This window comes from Cyprinus carpio, chromosome B5, assembly GCF_018340385.1.
Source record: "Cyprinus carpio isolate SPL01 chromosome B5, ASM1834038v1, whole genome shotgun sequence".
Lineage (NCBI taxonomy): Eukaryota > Metazoa > Chordata > Actinopteri > Cypriniformes > Cyprinidae > Cyprinus > Cyprinus carpio.
Window position 1 is genome coordinate 8,329,240 of NC_056601.1, and position 24,592 is coordinate 8,353,831.

At 36.9% G+C, this 24,592-nt stretch overlaps 1 protein-coding gene across 9 annotated transcripts in view; it reads right to left on the reverse strand.

The window, feature by feature from the left end:
* phldb1a (pleckstrin homology-like domain, family B, member 1a) overlaps window positions 1–24,592 on the reverse strand; it is a 43,749-nt gene that overhangs the window by 11,519 nt on the left and 7,638 nt on the right. For 5 of the 9 annotated variants that reach the window (XM_042724064.1, XM_042724063.1, XM_042724072.1 and 2 more), the window contains exons 2-12: window positions 23,552–23,653; window positions 21,230–21,353; window positions 19,849–20,019; window positions 16,360–16,485; window positions 10,523–11,730; window positions 5,179–5,415; window positions 3,605–3,742; window positions 3,153–3,290; window positions 2,133–2,261; window positions 283–438; window positions 47–158 (exon numbers count right to left, since the gene is read on the reverse strand). In XM_042724064.1, coding sequence (XP_042579998.1) covers window positions 47–158; window positions 283–438; window positions 2,133–2,261; window positions 3,153–3,290; window positions 3,605–3,742; window positions 5,179–5,415; window positions 10,523–11,730; window positions 16,360–16,485; window positions 19,849–20,019; window positions 21,230–21,353; window positions 23,552–23,653 — 2,641 coding nt within the window. Of the gene's footprint in view, window positions 1–46; window positions 159–282; window positions 439–2,132; window positions 2,262–3,152; window positions 3,291–3,604; window positions 3,743–5,178; window positions 5,416–10,522; window positions 11,731–16,359; window positions 16,486–18,358; window positions 19,114–19,848; window positions 20,020–21,229; window positions 21,354–23,551; window positions 23,654–24,592 lie in introns of those variants that run through there. The other 4 variants (XM_042724067.1, XM_042724065.1, XM_042724068.1 and 1 more) reach the window with 3 other exon arrangements.

Consider the following 24,592-nt stretch of genomic DNA (forward strand, 5'->3'; position numbering starts at 1 on the left):
GTGTTGAAGACACTTTGCCTGAAGTGTAAATAAATAAAATTCTCAACCTTCTGGAGCATCTGTAGGGCCAGGGTTCTATCTTTGGCCATCCTTTCACAATCCTGAGCTGCCTGAAGTCCAAGTTGGTTAGCCTGGATCTCCAGAGTTGCCATTTTCTCCTACATAACCAAGAGAAATGTTTAAAAGGAGGCTGTGGTTGTATGTCATTCCAGTTTAATACAGGGTCAGCCACTCAGTACTGACTTTTGATTCCTAGAACTGTCCTGAGAGCAGTGTCATTACCTTCCTTTTGGTCACAGTCCGGAAATACTCTGCCTTCTCTTGCAACAGCTGCCTGCTGACCATCTCCTTCTCTTCTTCTATGCCACTCTCTCTCTCCAACTGGCGGAACTCCAAATCCTCAAAGCGCTTAGTGGCCGACTCCAGTGCCTCCACCTTCTACAGACACACACATGCACAGATGGACAGAGAGACACAGAGGGAAAGACAGAGGCAGATGAACAGATGGGGGAAACAAACAAGCAGACAGACAAATGTTCCTCAATGACATGCCGAAGAAGATCACTCCGTCTGCCAAACAATGTTTGCTGTATGGAACAACCTTTTTTTTTCAATGCATCTCCTGAAAAAACATTTCATACACATCCTCTGTTTGGTGCTTATTGGTTATAAAGTGTACAAAGATACAAAACAATGAGGCGATTCGCTCAGTTCATTACCATATCAGTGAATTAGTGGGGAGATTTAGTAAAAAAGCACTTAAGCAAGAGTGGAAAGCAAAAGACAGACATACAAATAAATGAATTCCATGCATTTTCATTGCCTAAGAGCAGAGGTGCATCATAATGATCATGGTTGTTCAGTGAGTGTGTAAACCCTTTATTGCCATGAGCATACTGTGGCTCGTGAGGGAGCGCAGACACACAGCCAACACACACAGCCATAGGATATTTGTGCAGTTTTTACAAATCCAGATTCTAACAAGCTGCCCAGTTAAGGTTGTTATATCATGTCATGTGTTTTACCCATTAATTGCTGGTGATACTGGAAGGTCATAACACTCCAATAGTTATTTTCATTGTGTATCTTGTGTACAAATGTGATTAAATAAGAATAAATACACCAATCTTCTTTGTTAATCTCTTATTAATTGATTTTTTGCTATTTGCTTTGCTTTTATTTAGAGGTGGACAATATATTAGTATCATATATGTTTTCGCTCAACATTAGAGATTTTTTTATATATAGATATTGATATTCAATTTCCGCATGTTAATTTCCTTTATATTTGGAATACCCTTGCTAACACAATCATTTAATAATTTAGTATATGTAATTTTAAATATCCATTTCCATACTGTAAATTCATATTTAAATATTTGTTTAAATATATAAATAAACTTTGCATTTAAAAAAACTTAAAACTTATTTTTATTTATTTAGACAAAATAGCAAAGAACTGTAATATCAGCTTGTGGTATGTGTCAAAATTATAATATTGGTGCATTCGGTTTTATTTATTTATTTGACTATCTATTTGAAAGTATAACTGTTTTAGGGTGTTCTGGCTTATTTTTAAATACTGGCTGAAATAAACAAACCACCACAAGCATCTCTGTTTAATACACTCACATTAATCCATTAGCAGAGCTCTCATTTATGCTACTGTAAACAATGGAGAAAAAATTACTTAATAGCCAATTTATTTACAAATTACATCCACATAAAATAATAAAAAAGAGTAAAGTCATTTGCAGTGATGTATTTAATTTAATAACCATCGAAGCTTTAGTATTAAAAATGAGCGAAAAACACCAAAGCCACTGGAGGACTGTTGTGAGGGACTAACAGCAAAACAGCAGTTATATATATTTTTTTGTTTTCTTCCCAAAAAAGAGGAATGAAACACTGGATGCTAAATTTAAAAATAAAAAAGGCAAATTGAAAATTCAACACTAATTACGTGAACTAATAAAAAAAATAATCACGAGACAAATCGCTAATAGTTATTTGAATCTACTGACAATCCTACTTTTTTCTTTCTTTTCTCCTGCTTCTCTTTGAAATGAAGTGGTTGTATACATTTGATAGTTATTGTGACTCTCTCGGGCAGTCTCAAAGCACACACTGACCCTGGTCAGCTGTTCCTGTAAGTGCTCCCTCAGTGATTCGGGGCAATTATGAAGCTGGCCCTTCAGCTCACTGTACGAATCCCTCAGCCTGGCCAGGACATCCCGCTCAGCTGAGACTTTTGCTCTCTCCTACAAAAACATTACACACACGTAACATACACACTGGTAAAATACACACGCGGCGAGCCAGTAATGGTGGAGAGGGCTGAAAACAAACAGGAAACTGCTTAGATAAAGACACCATGCTGTGTTAAAACAGAGGTTTAGATATGGGGTTGCCATGGCAATCAGAGCCCATATTGCCGCAAACTAAATCTGAGCAGAATAAATATTTATACAGCACTCAGTTCTACTCAATACATCTATTCATAAATAATGTTGTATTATTTCTAAATATCTTCATTTAGCCTCAGGATTGACTGTTTTATGATATCTGTTGCCTTTATGACATTTGCACACATTTTCACACATTTGTTGATGTGTGAATTTACTTATATTTTTTATTATAAATACATTACATTGACTCATCTTTATATTGCTGTCTAGAACAGAGATTTATGTGCGATTTATTGTGAATGTGCAAGATTTACAATTCATTAGTAAATGGTAAAACTACTTATGCTATAAACCCGCGTGTATATGATTACGATAATGCATTAAAATTATATAAAAACAAATACAAGTTTGCGATATCAAGCAGCATAACGGGCTGTTTTTGTACAGGTAAAATAACCGGAAGAGGATAACGCCAGAATGGCAAATGCCCACACCCACTCTTTCATTAAAAATAAGGTGAAAATTGTAGATTTTATTTCAAATAAATAGAATTTTATCGAAAGACTGATACGAAAATGTCCATTCAAACATGCAGTGTAGTCAGTGTCATTTAGATTAATGAAGAGTTAGATGTCAGGCTGTTAGAAATTAGCATGGTAGTAAAGAGGCAGCCACAAAACTTTTCAGGAAAAACAAACAGGAAACAGGGAAGCATGCTTCATAGCTTGTGTTTGTTGTCGGTACCTTCTCTTTCTCCATCTGAGTTGAATTTTCCACTTCATTCAGTTTCAGCTGAAGTTGATTGATGATCTCCAGCTCTGCCTCCACTTGATCAAGCTCCGCCCTCCGTTCCCCCTGCAGTAATGCCCTCTCCATCTCTGCCTGCCAATAAAACGACACATTCAACAGTCTGTTCACTTCCATATGTTTCAGTTCTGTTTCATGAATAGCGCAGCTCTGCTGATGAGGCAAAATCCTGTATTCACATCGATTTTAATATGCAACACCAAAGATGTTTCTGTGCATGGCAGATGGTGATGCACTGATGCAGAGGAAGATGACTAGTGATTGAACAGATTTTACAAGTTCTTATGTGAAAATCTACATCTCTCACTCTCATTCACGCAGTTTTGATGGAACTGAAAGAAGTTATGTGCACTTTGTAGACACCTCTTATGATTATGATTCAGTCTAACCTCTTGTCTAGACTCCTGTATCTGCTGTTCCAGGTCAGTGACACGAGTCTTCAGCTCGTCCACTCGAGCCATAACCCTGAGCCGCTCTTCCTCCAGATAAGCTCTCTCCTGCTGCCCAAGCACTGAAGAATCTTCATGCTGAGAAAGCATTTGTCAATTACTACAAATTGTGTTGCATGTTTGTGTGTGGTGAGGCCACTCAGACAGTGGTTGCAACAAATAAACTCTACCTGGCATTCTAACAGTGACCTAAATGAATGAATACCATTTTTTTTCTAAAGAAAGGGAGAGAGAAAGGCTGAGAAAGACATGTGTTTACAGACAGAGCAGAAGAAATATGAAAAAGTAGGTGAATTCAAAAGGGACTACCAGCAGACCACAAGAGTTAAATGTATGTTTACTTTTCCACTTGCAGTACAACTTCTAAATGTACACCGCTGAGTGTTTTAGCCAAATCTTGCATGTTTCTATACATCATAAGGTGTGTGCAAATATGTCTGTGTGCTCGTTCAAGCAGTTTTGGTGTTGTCCAAAATTCTGAGACCACTATTTCACATTTTGATACACATTTTAATGGTAAATTATATTATAAGTGTTACAATTTGAGTGAAATTTATTATTTAAAAATGGGCATTTTTTTGTATTTCAGATGTAACAAGGAATCTGCAAATATTATAATTCCCTATAACAATTTGCTTGCAACTACTTATGAAAATGTATATAATTCATTATAGTATACATTATGAATACCTTTATAATGCATTATACATAGTGGCATCAAGTAAAGTGTAACAGTTTCACAATCTTGTGTAAATGTGGTTTTCTTGCATTTTCAGATTCAGATAACTCCAAACTAAAGTTGTCAATTTTTTGCTGTACAAACAATGTATTGAGTGACTTATATATATATATACACACACACATATGTATATATATATATATATATATATATATATATATATATATATATATATATATATATATATATATATATATAAAAGATTAACGTAGCGTCTACATCTTGAATCTGCACTTGTTAAACTAATAAACAGTTTACCCAAAAATGAAAATTCTGTCATCATTTCCTCATGTTGTTTATTTTATATGAACTGAAACTGTTTGGCTACAAACATTTTTTTTAAATATCTTTTGTTATGTTCCACAGAAGAAGGAAAGTCATACAGATTTGGAAAGACATTAATTGAATAAATGATGACAGAATTTTAAGTTTTTTGGTGGACTGTCCCTTTAAACAGTACATTGTTAACTTACAGTAAAATGTTGCAAGTTTTAATCAAAGCATGAACTACACAAGTTTGTGTCAAACCTAATAATCATGCTTTCCCATGTTTTGAGATGATCCAGAGAGCATCTTGACCTTCTTAATATTTCTCAGTCATTTTGTGTCACAGTGTTTCATTGTTTAAAAATAATAATAAAAATCCAAATCCTGTGTATTTAGATTAGATTTTGAAACTCAATGTGATTTCAGATTTGGAGCTTACTGTATTTCTCTCTCTGTAAAGTGGGAGTATCTCTGATAGCTTGTGTGCAATAGTATGTGTGTGTTGTACCTCCTGGTGCTGGCTCTCAGTGCTGCTACACTCCTCTTTCAGGTTCTCCTCCTCACTCTCTCTCTGTCTGTGAGAGCTCTGGACCGGCACACTCGCAGGATCAGGGCCGGGTCGCCGAACAGAGACCTCCTCCATCCCTGGAAATTGACACGCCCTCCCTGTGTCCACACCCACCGAAGGGTCACTCTTATTATACTCAGCACACAAATTCAGGATGGTCTCAAGCCTCTGCCTCTCCTATAATCAAACACACACAAAAAAGAAGGTTTCAGCTGTGCACACATCACAAAAATCACACAACAGTCTGAAATGTTGTAAACATACATTTAACACTCTCACTCGCTCTTTTAGGAGCTTCATCCGGTATGTTCTAAACTAACTGCAACTTGACACCAACAGAACATATTGAAGACCACTTACGACACTGTGTGAGCCCCCTTTAAAATCCTACTGGATTCATTCAGCACCTAGTATGTTAAAGAAGTGAAAATCCTGAACATCTGCGAAAGAGACTTCAAATTCACAAAAACCTTCCTTCAACCCAGTTACTGATCCCCAAACCTCTGAGCACACTCAAACGACATCTCACCCAGCTATGATAGTCAGCTGCTGCCATCACTCTACCTACATTTAGTATGCATGTGTGTGTGTGTGTGTGTGTGTGTGTGTGTGTGTGTGTGTGTGTGTACACTATCCACTTACAGGCTGCCAGAGTCCCGATGTTCTCTTGTAGCTCTAGCCGGACTAACTAGTGGCATTTGGGGCATTGGGGCTCATTATATTTTGCATGGACAATACCCAGCTCTGCTTGGCTAGATGACACCAGTGGCATTACTAAAATAGCATGGCAGGGGACGGTGCTCTCATAAGAGCACAGCCATCCATTTCAGCTAATCAGATTAGATTTTGATGAAGTAGGGGATTATTTATACAAATATAATTAACAATAAGACAGGCCCGAGACTCTGACCTCTGAAAATCAACAGAGTACGAGACGAATACAGTATTTGTTAACTACAAAAGACTGAATTTAGCGCACTATATGTTCAGTGCTGTAAAGTCTTTATCACTGAGCCATTATTTCACCAGACCATCCAATAAAATGTCTCGAAACATATGCTCTTCCCTTTTAACGAGGTATCCCCTGTCAGGAGAATGCAGACAGAGCACTGGAACAAGTAAACGCTAACTGATGGGTAACGTAGCAACAGCATTCTTCTCCAACAAAAGGGTGTCAGCACAGCTAGTATGCATGCTGAAGATGCCACAACACAGACCAACACAAAGCACAGCGCACTAAACCTCTGTGTGCAGACGCTACTTTATGACACGACTGTCGTCTTTTTGGGCACAGCAGCCAAGATGGTGAATTTACTTCATTCTTAGGAGCCTGAAAATGTACTTAAGTGTAAGCTAGAATTTGCTGTGTGAATTTTTGTGTTAATGGAATAACACATAAAAATAGGAGTCTATCTAACATTTTGTCTTTATTACTCTCTCTCCCAGAAACAAAGTCAAATATGACGTATGTGAAGAGGGAGAAAGGGGATTTAAACAGATTCTTAACCTTACTTAAAACTTCTGTATTTCAAGTATTCATTAACTGCAGTGGAAAACAGTGTGTTAAAGCTGATTTTTAGATGTTTTAAATCTGGTAAACAAAGAAAAAAGAAAATGAATCTTTCATTCAAAATTTAGTGCCATATCGCCCTCATGTGGTCCATAGTATGAAATGCTCTTGTTCTCTGACTTCCACAAACATACCGACAGGAACAAAAGGCAAAATGACCTCCAAATCTTCAGTGAGCCAGAAGAGACATATCTAGACATACTTTGAAGACAAAGATTGTTTATGTTTGTGTGTGGTGCAAAGCAAGTTTTCTACTTGTTCATCGTGACCCAAAAATAATAAATGCAATTAGCCACATCATTTTGCACAGTTAGGGCAGTAAAATGAACTAAGTTTTAAAAGGGAAGAGAAAATACTCCCTAATACTCACTGACATCAAAGTCTGACATCAAAAACTATGTAATTCTTTACCGATTGAGATAAGGCAAGCTAAAACTCATAGCATTTTTAAATCTCGCCTTAAAACTATTTAATAGTATATACATTTTTATAGGGTAGCTTTTAATTAAACATTTGTATTTTTTTTATATATTGTTTTATTTGTCTTTGTTTCGTTTAGATTTCTTTTCATATTTTTGCTTGTATTATTTTGTACAGTGTATTTGTTTTATTTGTTTTTGTAAAGTGCTTTGAGATCTACATTTAAAGGCGCTAGTGAAAAAAAAAGTTTATTATTATTATTATCATTATTATTATTATTATTATTGTGTCCAATTACACTTTTCAATATTCTAGCACAAATTCACCTGTCACTTGGTAATGTGGTTCATAAAAATTATTTGACCAAATATTTGTTCCATGTATTAGGCTGGGATTTTTTTTTTTTTTTTTTTAAATCACACTTTCTCTTATTGTTCATGCCTATGTAGTTCTATTTGTCCTATTCATCCTGTGAAAAAAAAAAAGTTGCGATAATATTAAAACAGTTCAAAAAAGTTGAAAACATGTTCAAAAGCTTGGGCCAAGTATGATTTTTATAAAGAAATTAATACTTTTATTTAGTAAAGACATTAAACTGATCAAAAGTGACAGTAAAAAGATTTGTAATGCTATAAAAGATTGCAATTTCAAATAAATTGTTTTTTGAATGTTCTATTAATCAAGGAATCCTGAAAAAAATAGCATAAAATAAGCAGCACAGCTATTTTCAACATTGATAATGATAAAGAATTTCTTTCTTGAGCAGTAGCCTATCCTTGAACAGTATCAGAATGATTTCTAAAAGATTGTGAACCTGAAGAATAGAATAATGCAGAAAATTTAGCATTGCTATGATAGGAATAAATAACATTTTAAAATAAATCACAATAGAAAATGTTTTTTGTAAATAGTAATAACTTTTCACAGTACTATTAGTATTAAATGCAGTCTTGGTGAGCATAAGAGACTTTCAAACCCTACATTTTGAATGGTAGTGTATATTTCACTACCTTTGCTCAGTAAAGCATTTTGTTAAAGTTTTGGGTTAACACTTGATGTTAAATGTAATATCTGGTTCCTAAAGGACACCAGTTGAGAACCACTGTTGTTAAGGATACAGCTGTCTAGAAAATGTATGTGTGTGTGAGAGAGAGATAAAAGGTAGGCGGAGCACAGAAATACTACAGCAGAACAGAAGAAACATTTTCAAGCCAACTGGGCCATGACCTAGAACTGAGTAAACACAGACATGTGAGGGGATTTAAGAGTACATATGACAATACCCTACAAGCAATATTATCTCTCGTCATGATTAAAAGAAAAGATCAGATTCCTAATGTTTTTTCTCTTGTTTGTAAATCACTTCTTGCTTTCGTATTTTTTTTTTTTTTTTTTTTTGCTTTTCTGGTTAAGTCTCAGCATATATCACTTCTGCCCCGTCTGTAATCCCAAAATGTGTGATCACATATGTCTTAACACTAGCATGCTGTGAGGTCACGCCTCTGAAATCTCATTTTTTAAAGCTAGCAATCAATGTCTCTGCATTTTGTGCATGCAGATTAGCACTAAATACAGCTCAGCTGTGCTTGAATGTGGCACAAGTCCTTTCAAAAGGTGATATTAACCTGAGAGCAGCTTTAAAATGAGCATTCAGCTCCTTTTGGACAAAAACTAGCACTACATTTCAAGTTGCCACACTATTGGACAGAGCTGTGCTGTAACCATGACAACAGTGCCAGACAGACCAGAGACCACAGGACAAAGTTTAACCCAAACAGAGTGAAAACATGTTCATAATACACCTAATGTTCCTGCTATTGTCTTGAAATGCTGACCGGAGACTTATTATGGAAAACGACTTCTTATCCTGCATTAACTCAGTTCTGTCTTATAGTAAATGTCCTAAAATAGTTTTCTCAAGGGAATAACAAGAACGTATCTTCTCTGTGGCTGCCGCATATAATTAGGCTTATGTGAGTATTGTATTTTTAAGAAAGGTTACAGTACTTCATCATAAAAATGCCATTAATGAGTTGGTTAGAGGCACTGAAGATATATATAATTTCAAGGATAAATAAGGTGGCGAGTAACAAAGATGATGAATGGCAATTCCATATGGGAATTTGAGATGCACCCATGCAGCGTCTGGGGATTTTAATAGGTTTAAATGAGAGATGAGGTCTATGGGTGGTTAATTTGGGGGCTATTTGGTGGAGACGAATGTTTAGACTGTTAAAGGAGGACAGTATGTGTGTGTGCATATGAGGAAGAGGGCAGCTCAAAGCACTGAGATTGTGTCGGGTAAATATAGTCTTTGGGCAGCCACACGTTCTGCACATGAGCATTTAAAAAGGCCTCAGGAATTTACATCCGTGTGTTATTCCTGACTGCTCTATGTCTTTACCAGAAAACTGTCTCCATTTAAACTCCACCCGCTGACCTCTAAGTCCACTCCAAAAGCCAATGACACTCAAAGCCTCATCAAACAAATACTCTCATCAGTCCTCTACAGCAATCTATATCCACTCTACTGCATTCACTTAGACAAACTATGACTTGATTAGTACCAGAACTCATATTTAGATTAAATTCGAAAAGTGAAAAAACACCTCAGCATATCCCACATCAGCATTTGGGCATGTCAATCATATTCTTCTTATTGAAAACAAGTTAAGAGTTTGGACACAATGGACTCAATTTATGTCTCATGATCTTAAAAACCTTTTGATCTAAAGCATTTTTGCTTAAATGATTGAAATTAGTTTTGAAGAAAAATTATTTACAAAACTAAGATTTAAAAAACCTTAAAATAAAATGGCAAAATATAATGTTGATTTAACATGGAATTACCTGCATTAATTGATCAAAATAAAGTAAAACAGTGTTATTGTCAAGTGTTATTACCATTTTAAAAAACTTTTCCAATTTCATATAATTTTTTAATTCAATTAATTCCTGTGATTATGAAACAAAATATTCACAAGTCATTACTTCAGTATTAATATTTTCATGTAAACCATAATTTTTTTTTCAGGATTCTGTGATGAATAATTCATTTGAAATATAAATCTTTTGTAACATTATAAATGTCTTCACTGTCACTTTGATCAATTAAATGCATTCTTGCGAAATAAATGTATACATTTATTTTTTTTAATTCCTGACCCCACACTTTTAAATGGTATTTTACCTCCATTTTGTTATTTCATAGTTTGATGGTAAAACTAGTACTTATTGAGTAAGTATGTCCAAACCTTTGACAAATACTGTAAATATACACATGCTCAGACATACCAGCCTCTCCATTTCCTGCTCACGCATCCTCGCCTCTCTTTGCCAGCGATGGTACTCCAGCAGGTCTTCCTCTTTGTCGCTGACCTCTGAAATGCTGTTCTTGCGTTCCCGTGTGCGCGGCTGAACCTGCCAAGGCTCCCTGGAGCCCCTTCTCTGGTTACGGGGACTAGTGAGGGGAGAGACACCTGTCTGAGAGCCAGAAGCTGGGGTGAGACCCCCCTTCTGCTTACTGCAAGACTGGTCCTTCAAAAGAGCAGATACAGGAGATGGACTTCTGGCATGCAATTTCGTATTTCCTACTTCTTCCTCAGCCGTGGCTCGTCGTTGAAGACGAGGACTATCTGGTACAGTCCGGCCACGAGAGGTCAAAGGAACGCCGGTTATAGGTCCAGGGAGAACTGGCACCCCAAGGACACCTCTGCGTGCTGTGGACGGGCTGAGAGGAGGACGTTCACACATGCTGGATGGTTCTACACCACGACGGGATGACTGGGGACTGTCTGGAGGAAGGAGTGCACGTGAATGGGTCTGAAGACTGGAAGAAGTTTCTTGGACTGATGAGCCAACACTGGATCTAGGGCTAGAAGATCCTGTTGAGGACAAAGAGGTGAGTCTAACATTGACCTGTCTGCCTAAATCTCCAAATGCAAATGAGACAGACCCAGAAGAAGAACCATGGTCCAGATGTGGACTCTCACCTCTACGGTTTGTCGCTGGGCTTGAGGGGGTTTCAGTCAAGGCTTTTTGAAGCCTGGAACTCTCTTGATCCTTGAGCCCTCCGTTGGAACTGCTGACTTTGGATGCAAAAGTGCGTGGCTGTGGCACCGGGGCCTGGACGATATGGGTGTAACTGGTGGAATGGGTATTAGTGGAGTTCAAACAAGACCCTGTACTGCTAACCACAGAAGGGGTGGAGAGGTGGGGGAAAGGAGGACTGGTATTTTCATAGCTGGAGCTTACGGACAAAGTACCAGGACTGGTTGGATGGGAGACAAGACTGTGGCCACTCCCGTTGAGCATGGCAGACTTTGGAATGGGGTGGCGGGCTTTTTTACATTGCTCAGATGAGGAAGTCTGGCCTTCAGCCATAGTCAGAGAATTCATAATGTCCTGAAGATCCTTCTCAACAGAGCGAACTGGAGTGCCATGTCCAGGACGAGGTCGCTCTTGCAAAGGAAGGTGGTTTCCATTGAGCTGCCCATGGGTTTCTGTAGAGAATAAACAACAACACTTGATGATTCTAAATTTTAACTGATATCAAATGTAGCAGACTCATACAACATACGTATGTTCCAGGTAGGGCTGTGCAAATAATCGAATGTGATTGTCATGCGCATCTCTTCAGTAAAGCCGGTTCTGTGATTAGTAGTAAATCTCCAGCATGTGCTTTCAGATGAAGCGCCATTTAATACATAGAGCTGTAGTTCACTGACAAGCTACGAAATATCGCGTTTATAATTGCAGGCGATTCATTGCCAATTATGAATGCGATAATGCGTAATTTGTGATTTTTTAAAAATATACAGGTGCATTTCAATAAATTAGAATGTAGTGGAAAAGTTCGTTTATTTCAGTAATTCAACTCAAATTGTGAAACTCGTGTATTAAATAAATTCATCCCTTATGAAAAAGAAGTTTATTCAAGTGTGCTATTAGTATACTTCTTTTAAACTAAAAAATAGGAAAGTATGCTTTTAGTTTACTTTTTATGTACTTCTCAGAAATGGGCATTAAATACTCCTCAGAAATAAACTTAAAAAGACATTTAAGTATACTTGACTTATACTTACAAAAAGTCTAAATATATTTGAGCTATACTTGTGCTCCTACAATTCATGTTTTCATTGCTATACGGTAGAGGGTGCTAGTACACATCTTCTGCATAGAATTTCCAAAAAAACACAAGTGAAGAAGAAGAAGTTTCAAACTAGTAGTTTACTGAGACTATACTTCAAAGTGTAAAAGTATTTAATTAGTAAATTGTCAGTATACCTATAAGTTCGCATTTAGTATAATTGCAGTAAAAAATACAAACATAGTGTTAAACTAGTTGTGTACTCAAAGTTTGCTATTGTTATACTCAAAGTATACTTAAAAGTATACTTGAACTTTACTTAAGTATACTTAACAAAGTAAACTTGAAGTATACTACTTTTTGGTAAGGGATTGCACACAGACTGAAGTATGTTTAAGTCTTTGGTTCTTATAATTGTCATGATTTTGGGTCACATTTAGCAAAAACCCACCAATCTCAACAAATTAGAATATGGTGACATGCCAATCAGCTAATCAACTCAAAACACCGGCAAAGGTTTCCTGAGCCTTCAAAGAATATGGGGAGAACCACAGCCTTATGAGGATTGTCAAGCAAAATCAATTCAAGAATTTGAGTGAACTTCACAAGGAATGGACTGAGGCTGAGGTCAAGGCATCAAGAGCCACCAAGAAATTTGGCTACAGTTGTCGTATTCCTCTTGTTAAGCCACTTCTGAACCACAGACAACGTCAGAGGCGTCTAACCTGGGCTAAAGAGAAGAAGAACTGGACTGTTGCCCAGTGGTCCAAAGTCCTCTTTTCAGATGAGAGCAAGTTTTATATTTCATTTGGAAACCAAGGTGCTAGAGTCTGAAGGGAGGGTGGAGAAGCTCATAGCCCAAGTTGCTTGAAGTCCAGTGTTAAGTTTCCACAGTCTGTGATGATTTGTTGTGCAATGTCATCTGCTGGTGTTGGTCCATTGTCACTGCACCCGTTTACCAAGAAATTTTGGAGCACTTCATGCTTCCTTCTGCTGACCAGCTTTTTGAAGATGCAGATTTCCTTTTCCAGCAGGATTTGGCACCTGCCCACACTGCCAAAAGCACCAAAAGTTGGTTAAATGACCATGGTGTTGGTGTGCTTGACTGACCAGTAAACTCACCAGACCTGAACCCCATAGAGAATCTATGGGGTATTGCCAAGAGGAAAATGAGAAACAAGAGACCAAAAAATGCAGATGAGCTGAAGGCCACTGTCAAAGAATCCTGGGCTTCCATACCACCTCAGCAGTGCCACAAACTGATCACCTCCATGTCACGCCGAATTGAGGCAGTAATTAAAGCAAAAGGAGCCCCTACCAAGTATTGAGTACATGTAAAGTAAATGAACATACTTTCCAGAAGGCCAACAATTCTCTAAAAATGTTTTTTTTTTTTGAAGTATTCTAGCTAGTGAATTGGTGTTTTTTTGTTAAAAATGTGAGCCAAAATCATCACAATTAAAAGTACCAAAGACTTCAACTACTTCAGTCTGTGTGCATTGAATTTATTTAATACACGAGTTTCACAATTTGAGTTGAATTACAGAAATAAATGAACTTTTCCAGGACATTCTAATTTATTGAGATGCACCTGTACATATTATTATCTAAAAGTTTGGGCTTAGCAATACAATTTTTTGAAAGGGATCAATAGTTTTGTTCAGCAATGATGCATTAGTTTGATAAAAAAAAAAAAACAGTATAGACATTATATGGACATGTTACAAAATGTTACAAAGGACAAAGTATACTGAAAAAATATCAGTTTCCATAACAATTAAGAAACACGACTGTTTTCAACATTGATAATAATAAGAGATGTTACATATTAGAACCAAATCAGCATATTAGAATGATTTCTGAGGCATCATGTGACACTGAAGACTGGAGTAACGGCTGGTTAAAATTCAGCTTTGCTATTTCAGGAAAAAATGACATTTTAAAATATATGAATGTAGAAAAATTTTATTTTAAATTATAAGAATTTTTCACAATATAACTGTTTTACTGCATTCTTAATCAAATGAATGCAGCCTTGGTGAAAATAAGAGACTTCTTCAGACCCCAAACATATGTGAGGGCTTCTTCATACATACACAATAAATAAATAAATAAATAAATAAATACATACATTCAATATATTTTTCTGAAGGTTAAAACTGACTTTAAAACATTTTACTCTGTTTTAATTTGCTTTCAAATTCTTTAATGTATGAATGTTATCTTTTTTTTCTATTTTACCCAGAACCATTCTTTTTATATTGAACTATGACAACCCATTATATAAAAAATAATTTACTACATACAAGTCTTTTTTTAACTGAACAACATCAAAACCTAAATCAGACATCTATCTCTCAAATCTGGCAATCACATGAATTTGAAATTCTATGTTTAAAACTGTCATACCACATGTGCTCTAACCCCATGCAGGACAGGGCTGGGTAAAATGCATATAAACACACACCTCCCCCTCCTTTACACACTCTGGGTGTGTCTCTCAGCCTACAGACTGTGGATGGCAAGAATCCCACCCTCAGCCCAAAGGTCAGAGCGGACAGAGGAGAATGGAGCTTGAATTATGGCATGACTCATTCTGCACACTCAAGACCAGCTGAATGCACTCAGTTCTGTTCGCTCTCTGCAGCCAGGGCCACCGGTGCACTAACCATGCAATAAACACGTTATTTTAGTCAGAGCTGTGGCACAGTGGGGAGAACATGAGCTCACAACACATAAGGGAAGTGACCCTACAAATATTGTTTTATTTTGAAATAAACATTAAAAATAGTTACTGTCATTTTTCCAAACATACAAGTAGTTCTTGAGATTTCTGGAATATTATGTTTCTACTGTGCAGCAGTCAGAGCAGAAGCTGCACCACAACCATCCAAAGTTGTTATTTTCTTGAATCCATTGAAAAAAGTGGCTAAGAATTCATAATAATTTAAAAATGTAGAATTTTAAGATTAAGTCAAATGAAAAATGAGCAACTGAAACTGTGGGACAGTGACTGAAAGATGGATCTAATGATGTTGTAGAACAAAAAAATAAATAAATTTAATAAACAAAATGACTGAAAATATTTGGTATGTTAACTGAACTGAAAAATACATTTAATGACCTTTCTGTAATTATAATACAAAAAACTTTTTGTCACACTGCTTCATAAGGAACAGCTCGTTTGCTGTTTGCTCATAATGTGTGAGGCATAAAATAATTTTATTTGTACAACCAATTTGCAAATTGCAAGTGTCTTCCATATTGTTAAATATAATGCCTTTTAAATATATTCTCAAAATGCACAGTAAGTTAAGGTTTATTTTCCAAGTACAGGCAATTATTATCAAACCAAAGAGCCATTTCAATGTTTTTTTTTTTAACTAATTAATGAAAAACCTACAGGGTCATTAGAAAAAAAGTAATGCACAGTTAACACCCACACTGGCATAATAACAATGTTATATTCATCACTGTTGTGGTGCCATGTTCCTTTAAAATGTCCAATCTGGTGTTTAAGGATTCTAAACTAACAAGGTCAAAGCCAAGGTCACCCAACAGGGGACTTCCAGCAGTTGACAGAGTGCTTGTTGTGGCCATTCAAATTCCCATTCTTTTCAAAGTGATTTCTCAAGGATCTCACTTCCTGGATTCTAGACTCTTTGAAACGAGTCAATGCTGAATGAGTGAGAGCAGTGTTTAAAATGGGCACAGATACAGCTGGAGTTTTCTCCAATAACATGGATATTAAAGAGGGAGGATTAGGCCGAGTTATTTTAGGCAGATTTGTGTCACCTGAGCAGTGTCTGGAACTTGTTATAATTATCTAGGGTACAATGCCTCTCTGTGCCCCGTTTGCTATAACGTTTAGTAATTAAATCAACGTAATGTGCACCATTATTCGCAAATGTAGTGCGCTCTCTCTCTCTCCCTCTCTCTCTTTCTGAGTGCCTTCGGCAACTTTAACTCCCCATGGCTTCCAGAGCAGCTGTCTTACTCTACCAGATTCCAGGTCAGTGTAATTTTGCTTCTGCATACATACCTGAGTGGTTCTTGTAGGTACTGGTAAATCCAGGGCTTCCGCCTGGCATCAAACTCTTCATCCTGAGGGCCTCCTCTGGGTGGTTAAAGCGGAAAAAGGATGACTGACCAAAACACAGCATACACCCTGAGAAAAAAGCATACGCAAGCAGACAAACAGCATTGAAATACCAAAAGAAAAGAAAGTTTGTTGTATTACAATAAAAGAATAGAAATTATACAGTGCTTTATGAAGAAACTTCTAAATGAAATTCTTTTAAGTAAGCAATATTATTAATAAAAAAGACTCAATTCAAGACTGCACCTTACAACATTAAGTTACACCAGTAAAACCATTTTTACCAGAATAGGGGGTAAAAAATGAAAACTGTCATTGGATTTGTGAAATATACAGTGTTTATACGTCAGCTGACATTTTCCGTGACCTTTTTTTAACAATTTTATTGGGTGGAGTTGCCAGAGCTATACTCAGCAACCCTGAATGGAGGAGAGGTTTACTTCAAGAAAAGTCATCTGTTGAAAGTGTAATTAAATCTTCATGAACTTGACTTTATTCATTCAAGGTAATCTTTTAGAGCATCTGAATGAAACAAAACAGGGGTGTGGATGAAACATAATAAAGCCAAACAAAAGCAATCAGTACAAGTCACACAGCATTTGTCTGGCCTGAATCTGTGTCCTTATTTACATGCTTTATTGCAACTCGTATCACAGCTTATCTTGCCATATCATAGAGTTCAAACAATGAGATTAAACTAAGATTGTCTATTAGTAGGAAATACACACATGCCTCCTTTACATTCATAACACTTATGAAAGTGCTGTGATTAACAGGGCAGAAGGATCAATGCAAAATCTGTCAAAATGCCAGAGAATTATGACCCAGACTTCCATTTCATAATGAACAGTGGCACATAAGATCTGTATGACTCATTGATGACTTACAGTACAGTAGAGGACAGGATATGACATGCAACACTATAATATTAAAATCCCTCTTTTTAACACTGGTTCACCACTGTACATATATCACTGTCTTTGTTGCTGTCTTTTCTAAATTAAACCACTTTCTTCATTATGACTATGTCAAAGTTGAACCTCATAAAGTGTCCATGTACTGTACATATATGTGGCAAAACTACATTATAAACACAACCAAGAACATGGATGTAGCCACATATTTGAGACTGAATAAGGAACAGACTATAATATTTTACAAATCAAACACATTCTTCATTTCAGAAATAATCTAAAGGGGACAATCTCTACATCTGTAATGGTTATGGGCCAGTCAAAGAATTCACTCAGAAGTAAAAGAAAACATTCAGTTTGTACACTTCCTAAAAAAGTGGTACAGAGAGAATGAATAAGGTCAAATCACTGATAACAGACTATAACCTCTATTTACACAACTAAAGACTAAACAATCAAAAAGGCATATGGCACAAGGGGGTATCAGAGGGGTCAGGCTGGGCTTAATGAGGTCAGAAAAGGGTTTCGTTGTAATTCATTAGAAAGGTCAAAAATCTGAGAAAATATATTGCAGTGCTGTTTTATTGCTGTTTTAGTGCTTCAGAACTTTACATTTTAGTGTGTGAAAAACATTAAACAGTATTAAAGTAATTTGTTTAATAACTCTCTATTTACTACACCCGTTACTGAAATAAACGAAAAAAGCCATGTTAATACCCGTATCTTAAGACAGCCTAGGCCTACTCACTTGCAAACAATTACAACAGAGCTAAATTACAGTAAAGTTTGGCTATACTATATTTAATATATTCAGCTATAGTTTAGATGTTTGAGACAATAAATAAAATCACTTAATTCTAACATTATTATTTTTCTTAAAACACATTAGCCGGCACAACGGAATTAGTAAACTGCGTTCAATGGTCAATCAATAGCCTATACGGTGTCTTTGGTGTTCAAAACCGCGACTTTACAGCGTCACAGGCAAATCATTGGTAAAATATTAAAGATATAGCAGTTTCACCTACCAGGTTTGGAAAATAAAACTCAAACTTATATCCAAGCGATTGGAAACGCTGGGAAACGACGGACACTGTTTGTGTGGACTGGAGCTCTCGCGTGTCGCGTGGAGTAAAGAGCACTGAGCGCGTGTCTGTCCGCAGCTTTTGTGATGTAAATGTCAAGCGCTACGACAACGCGTCCACTCACTGACTTCTGCTACAACACAAAACAGCACAGCTGTCACCTGCCCGACTGTCATCGCCAGTCCAAAGAAAACGGACAAGACAAAAAAGAAGCAGTTAATACTACTCAATAAGACATCAGGGGAATTTAAAATAGAAACATAGTTTTCTTCTCTGTGAAACTCTGGACTTCGCGGATGTTCAGACGTTATTTTAATGCAACCCGAATGTTTTAGTTAATCTGAGTTTAAAAAGGCATACTTTACGGGCATTAAGTCTGTTGAGGACTACTGACGCCTCATTAAGACAAATGTATTGGCAGGCGCATGGGTGGCACGTTGGACAGCTGTCCTCTCGCCGGCTGTCCCATGTTATTGTCATGCACAGATTGCGAACAGTGGGGTGGACTGCAAATCAGCTCATCTGGATCAACATGATCACTATAAAATACATGCTTAGGTTCACCAGGCTTGAAATCTGCTAGCTTAACAATTTTTTTAATAGTTACAGCTGCTGTTAATAAGATAAAATAAGACAATCCAACAAAACATCACATTTCTGTAGCATTACACGTTCCCAATGTATACAACTAATAAAGAGCAATGTGAATCTGGAGTGCCTGAAATAGCCCGACATACCAGGGCAAGGTCAAGTTCTTCAAATGGAAGTTCAAGCAAGCCCTAATCATTATCATGGTGCAATTTCCGGGCCCCATGTATAACACAAATACACACTGATGTGATTCCAAAGTGGACAGCCTGAAATAGCTCAAGAGTAGTGTAAAGTCAAGTTTTTTTAAAGGGATGTTCAAACAAACCTTTATCATTGTTTACACAATATGGTTACACATGGTTATGGTGAAATGGTAAATATCTGACGCCAAGTCAGCTATTGCATTGCATTATATAGAAGATTCACAGCATTCTGAATTTAAGCAAAGGCCTTAGTTCTCATTTACTATATATGCCTTCTTCTAACTTTAGAACCAAGCAGTCCATCCAGTCTGATAATAGCTGAAACATTTGTCCACTGGAGCCACTCGATGACTAATTCTCTTGATAAGTGGAATGGCATTCAGAAATGCATTTTACTGATGAGCAGGCTGAATCTATTGATTAACTGTCAAAAAGGTTCAAGGCAACCAGTTAAAAATAAAAGCAAAAAATTCGAAAGAAATGCTAACATTAATAAACCATCAGCAAGACATTTCAAATTTCCCATTAAGAATAATGCTAATTTTGTAACGTATTCAACATATATTGAATTAAAGTAGTTGAATGAGCATAAGAACAACCTTAAAAATCTACACCAACTGTAAATGAGCCATTGCTTACCTTGTGTGAGTCTGACAGGTTTGGTAACTGCTAAGCCATCCATTGAGCACTGATTTCCACAGGGGTACAGGGTGATGGCTCCCCCCACATTTTCAATGTAGCAATGTAGAGCAGTGACACCCGGACCCTGAATATTAATATCTGTGTTCCCATGCCCGAGAGTAGTCTTCCCTGCAACATGTGATGGAGATTCAGTTGATTATTGTTGCATAAAACTACACTGATTAGACATAAGGTGTAACAATAAAAGGTTTTAAAAAGGATGTATTGGAAAGATAACACTTAATTAATTACTCATTTTAAATTGTTACAAGACTTGAAAATGTTGCAATAATATATGAAATGCTGCAGCACAAGGTTTGCAGCAAAAGAACAGGTTAATGTCTGCTTCTTTAACAAAGAGAAGACAGACAAACCCCCACTCCCCCTTAAAGTGACCGGCCCCGTCTGAGTTATTTCATTCAAAGTGTCTATGAAGCAGATGTGAGTAAAAGAGCCATAACCCAAGCCTATTGTGAGAGCAGACGTGACAGAGACAGTGGTAGGAAGCAAGTGACAGGGGTGGGTGCATGCTGCATTTTAGATTGAAGATGAACATAATTCATTCTTTAAAAGGAAACATTTCTAGGCAGTAATACACATTCCCCAAGACAAATGTGCTCTCACTTGAGCAAGCTCAGTCACACTGTGAAGCAACAGGGGGTTGTGTCAAAGTCAGGTCATAGCCTCATAATTCTGTCTCTTGTTCAAAAGCCACTTCCATTGTGAATGCAATTTACAAGAAACAGCTGAAACCTCAATACTCAGTCTAAATTCAATACTAAATTGAAAACTCAATCAATACTAGATCTATCATATGGGTGGATCCCACCAATATTTTCATTTAATTTATTAATTATAATGAATTCTATGTATCTATGTATCTACTGACATGAGCACAGGAAATCGTATTCAATCCACTATGAAATAATTCACTGATGAATAGTGCACTACATCCACTTCCTCTGGGATTTATACTTGCATGCTTGCTCTCATTCTTCCTCAATGTCAGGGGAGGAGAAGTCCTCTATTTGTCATTCTTCATGAAATGAAGCATAGCCAAGTTATGAGGACAGTACAGTGAGCTTTGTCCTCTCTCATGAACTTCCTGCCCATCACCGCACAAGCACACACAAATACTAATCTTTATTTGTAGTCTCAAGTTTTTCAGTTGGCATCCCTTCTGTTTGTACGATCATATAATTAGGTCTCAGAATTTGAAAGCATTGCCACTAAGCAAACCACATCCTTAGTCAAACGACAATATTTGCATCTAATTTAGTAGACAGAATCTGCTGTGGATACTTCATGAGGGTGTGTATTGCATTCAGACTAAACTTACCCTCTGGCAGGGGCAGCAGCGTTATAGCCGTACTCAGACGGCCACTTCCCAAGCTGACGAGATGGGGTCGTTCTGCCTGGACTTTGAGAGTCTTGCCTGTTTCAATCAGGTCCAGTGGTGTGCTCTGTGAACATATGAGGGCAATACAACAGTAAACCTTTTAATAATGGATCATATTTTACAACCTTTGATCACCGTTAAAATGATCTGTACTGCCCAGGGTACCTAAAACAGGATTAGTGTAATTCAGTTAGGGCCACTGAGTACTGCAGCAACAGGGTAAGAGGCTAACTAGACTAAACAGGTTTAGCTCCATCAGGTACCACCATGCAGGCTAAGAGGCTAACAGGATTTAGCTGTTAGATGAAAGACAAGGGACCAGACCGATAAATGACCAAAGGACGAACATATTTGGCCTCAGCATGTCACAGATGGAGGTTCTCAACGGCAGCATGGGGATTATTTGCTTGGTAAGACGCACTTTATTGTTTGGGGGAGTGCTGTTCTACATAGAAACAAATGGTATAATTAATGTTTTTAATAAGGAAATGGCACATTTCATTTATTTTGATAATCTTAAGATGATGTTAGAAATCACACAGGCTTTGATGCACTAGAAGGGATTTTGGTAACTGAAGAGCAACCAGTGGAAATTTCACATCATTTATTAGGAATGGACAGACCATTGGGATTATCCAGTGGGCTGGACGAAAACAAATTTATATACAAAATAAACATGCAAAAAAAACTGAAGACGTTTATTTTTTTTTGGAAAAAAAGGAGAATGTTCTGACATCACAAGGATGGGCCCAGGCTAAGTAACAGTAGGATCAGTGTGAAAACAGCTACTTCATGAAGTAAAATACAGTTTAATCAACAATACATCAGGCAGAAGTTGCATTGAATGCATGTTATACATATAGTAGGGAATTATCTATTACAGTTGTGATTGTGATAGCTGTTTTTGTGCTTGGCTGTTTTTTAGTCCCATATCTGTGGTATGAATGGACTTTACACCTCTAACTTTCACACCATTCACCAGTTAAATTAAGATTTTACATCTTTAAAGTGTCTTCACATCATCTTTTTTTTTTTTTTTTACGAGTCTAGTACCAGCGTCCAAAGAAATAACCTTTAAAACTGAACAGCAATAAAGCTTCTAATAACAATGTATGAATTATTTCTAAAGTGATTAAATGTCACTGTAGTTTGCTTTAGCTTTCATATCTTATCCTGTCATCTCCAGATAATAGTGCTACATATAAAGCTGCTCCACAGTTTCCATTGTCCTCTGACATTTTTTCCATATACGGCTCAGTTGTTTGTTTCTGTGAGTGTGTACTCAACTTTACTAGTGAAGTTTTAACAGGTGCCCTGAACTAATGGCTTGATGTTTATGAGACCCTGTAATGTTTGATTGGTTGAATACAGTGCAGTGTTTGAGCAAGATTAAATACAGACAGAAAGGCTGAACTCAGCCTCTCGAAGCAACAGTGATGAACCCTATAATTAGGGAACAGTTCACCTCTTCATTTCCACTTCCTGTGGAGAGCTGCAGACTCCAAATTTTGGTGACATAACCTAGGATTTTTTCAGAATTCTTTGTCTATTGTTTTGTTTTTCCCTCAGATTTGCTGATATAGACATTTTAACACCTTATATTTATAATATGCTTTTAAAAGATTTTAAAGAAGATTAAGCAGATAACCAACATTAAAGCACTCTTTAAAAATAACATTTGAATGGTATGTAAGTAAGTGTGTGTGTGTGTGTGTGGGGGGGGGGGGGGTTTGGTTTACACCCTGCAAAATGGGGACAAAATTGTCTCCACAAAGATGACAATATCCAAAAGCCTTGTCCTTCTGGGGACATATTTTGGTCCCCATGAGGAAAACGTATAAATCATACAGAAATTTTTTTAATGAAAATCTAAAATAGCAGAAAGTTAAAATGTCCCCATAAAACATGGAAACCCAATGTGTGTGTGGTCCTGGTAAACCCTACATTATAGGGACAAAAGGTCCCCACAAAGATGGCAATATCCAAATTCCTTGTCCTTGTGGGGACATTTTTTGGTCCACATGAGGAAACAAGCTTATAAATAATGCAGAATTAAGTTTTCTGAAAATCTAAAAATGCAAAAAGTTTCCCGTAAGGGGTAGGTTTAGTTGGTGTAGGGTGATTGAAAATACAGTATTAACAGTATAAAAAATTACATCTATGGAATGTCCCAATAAAACACAGAAACCCAACATTTGTGTGTGTGTGTTTGTGTGTAAAATTCTGAAATGTGAGATTCACCCTCTCAGCACACACACTTACCTGTAGGACCTGATGAGTCTGACGGCCGTGTTCTGGAACATTCCGATTCAGCCTGTCCATCTCTATGGAGTTATCGATCTCTTCATGACATTCATTAAGATCCTGGAATTACATAAAGATTAACAGCAAGATGTTTTAAAAGTCCAAAAATGGCCATAGTTGAAGGGGTGATTAGGTTATGTCTCATAAAATGTGATTGAAATTACATGTAATGAGTCAAAACTACAACTCATATTTGTTTTATTTAAACAACATTAGCAGACTATTAGAATAAATATGTGGATCTAGCACAGTTACAGTATTTAAAGCTTGTGTCTTTGATCTTAACAGTGAATTATAAAATTCATCAGGTGTTTCCTTTTTATAGACAAAATACAGTCATGCAGTGATCTAACAAATGCATACTGTGATTAACCAACTGTCGTGAACAGACCGGAGTTTGCATCTTAGTCGAAATACACAGCATGAGTCAGTGTGACTCATCTCACACACAAACACACACACGCAAACCCAGACTCACAGTAAACAGATGCAGCCAATTATCTATGGTACAGACACAGGCACATTAGCGTGAACAAACTAGACTAGACCTCAGGTCAGTACACACATCAAAGCAGATCAGTCATTTTGGAACATCCCTAACCTGAAATCCCCCCTCTCTCCTTCCCTCACCTCTCCCCTGTCTCTGACTCACACTGTCTCTCAGACAAAACACACTGGAAAGCAAAGAGAAACAGACCCGCAAGACAAACTGAGCATCAGGGTCTATGTGTGTACATAACGGCCATTGTGAATCAGTGAAGGGCAGTAACGTCACTAAAAGTAGTGAATATATTTGTTGAATTACATTTCTCAAGGTGGTATTGTAACTTAAAATCATGTTACTTTGCAAAGTGATATTATTGTGTAAGTAGCAGCTGTTTACAATCAGAACAATTGATTCAAAAGAGTCAAAAGAGCCATTTATTCTGAATCAGAATAACTTGTTCTGATTCTAAACACCCAACAGAACATACTGTAAAAATCCCAAGTGATTCAGAA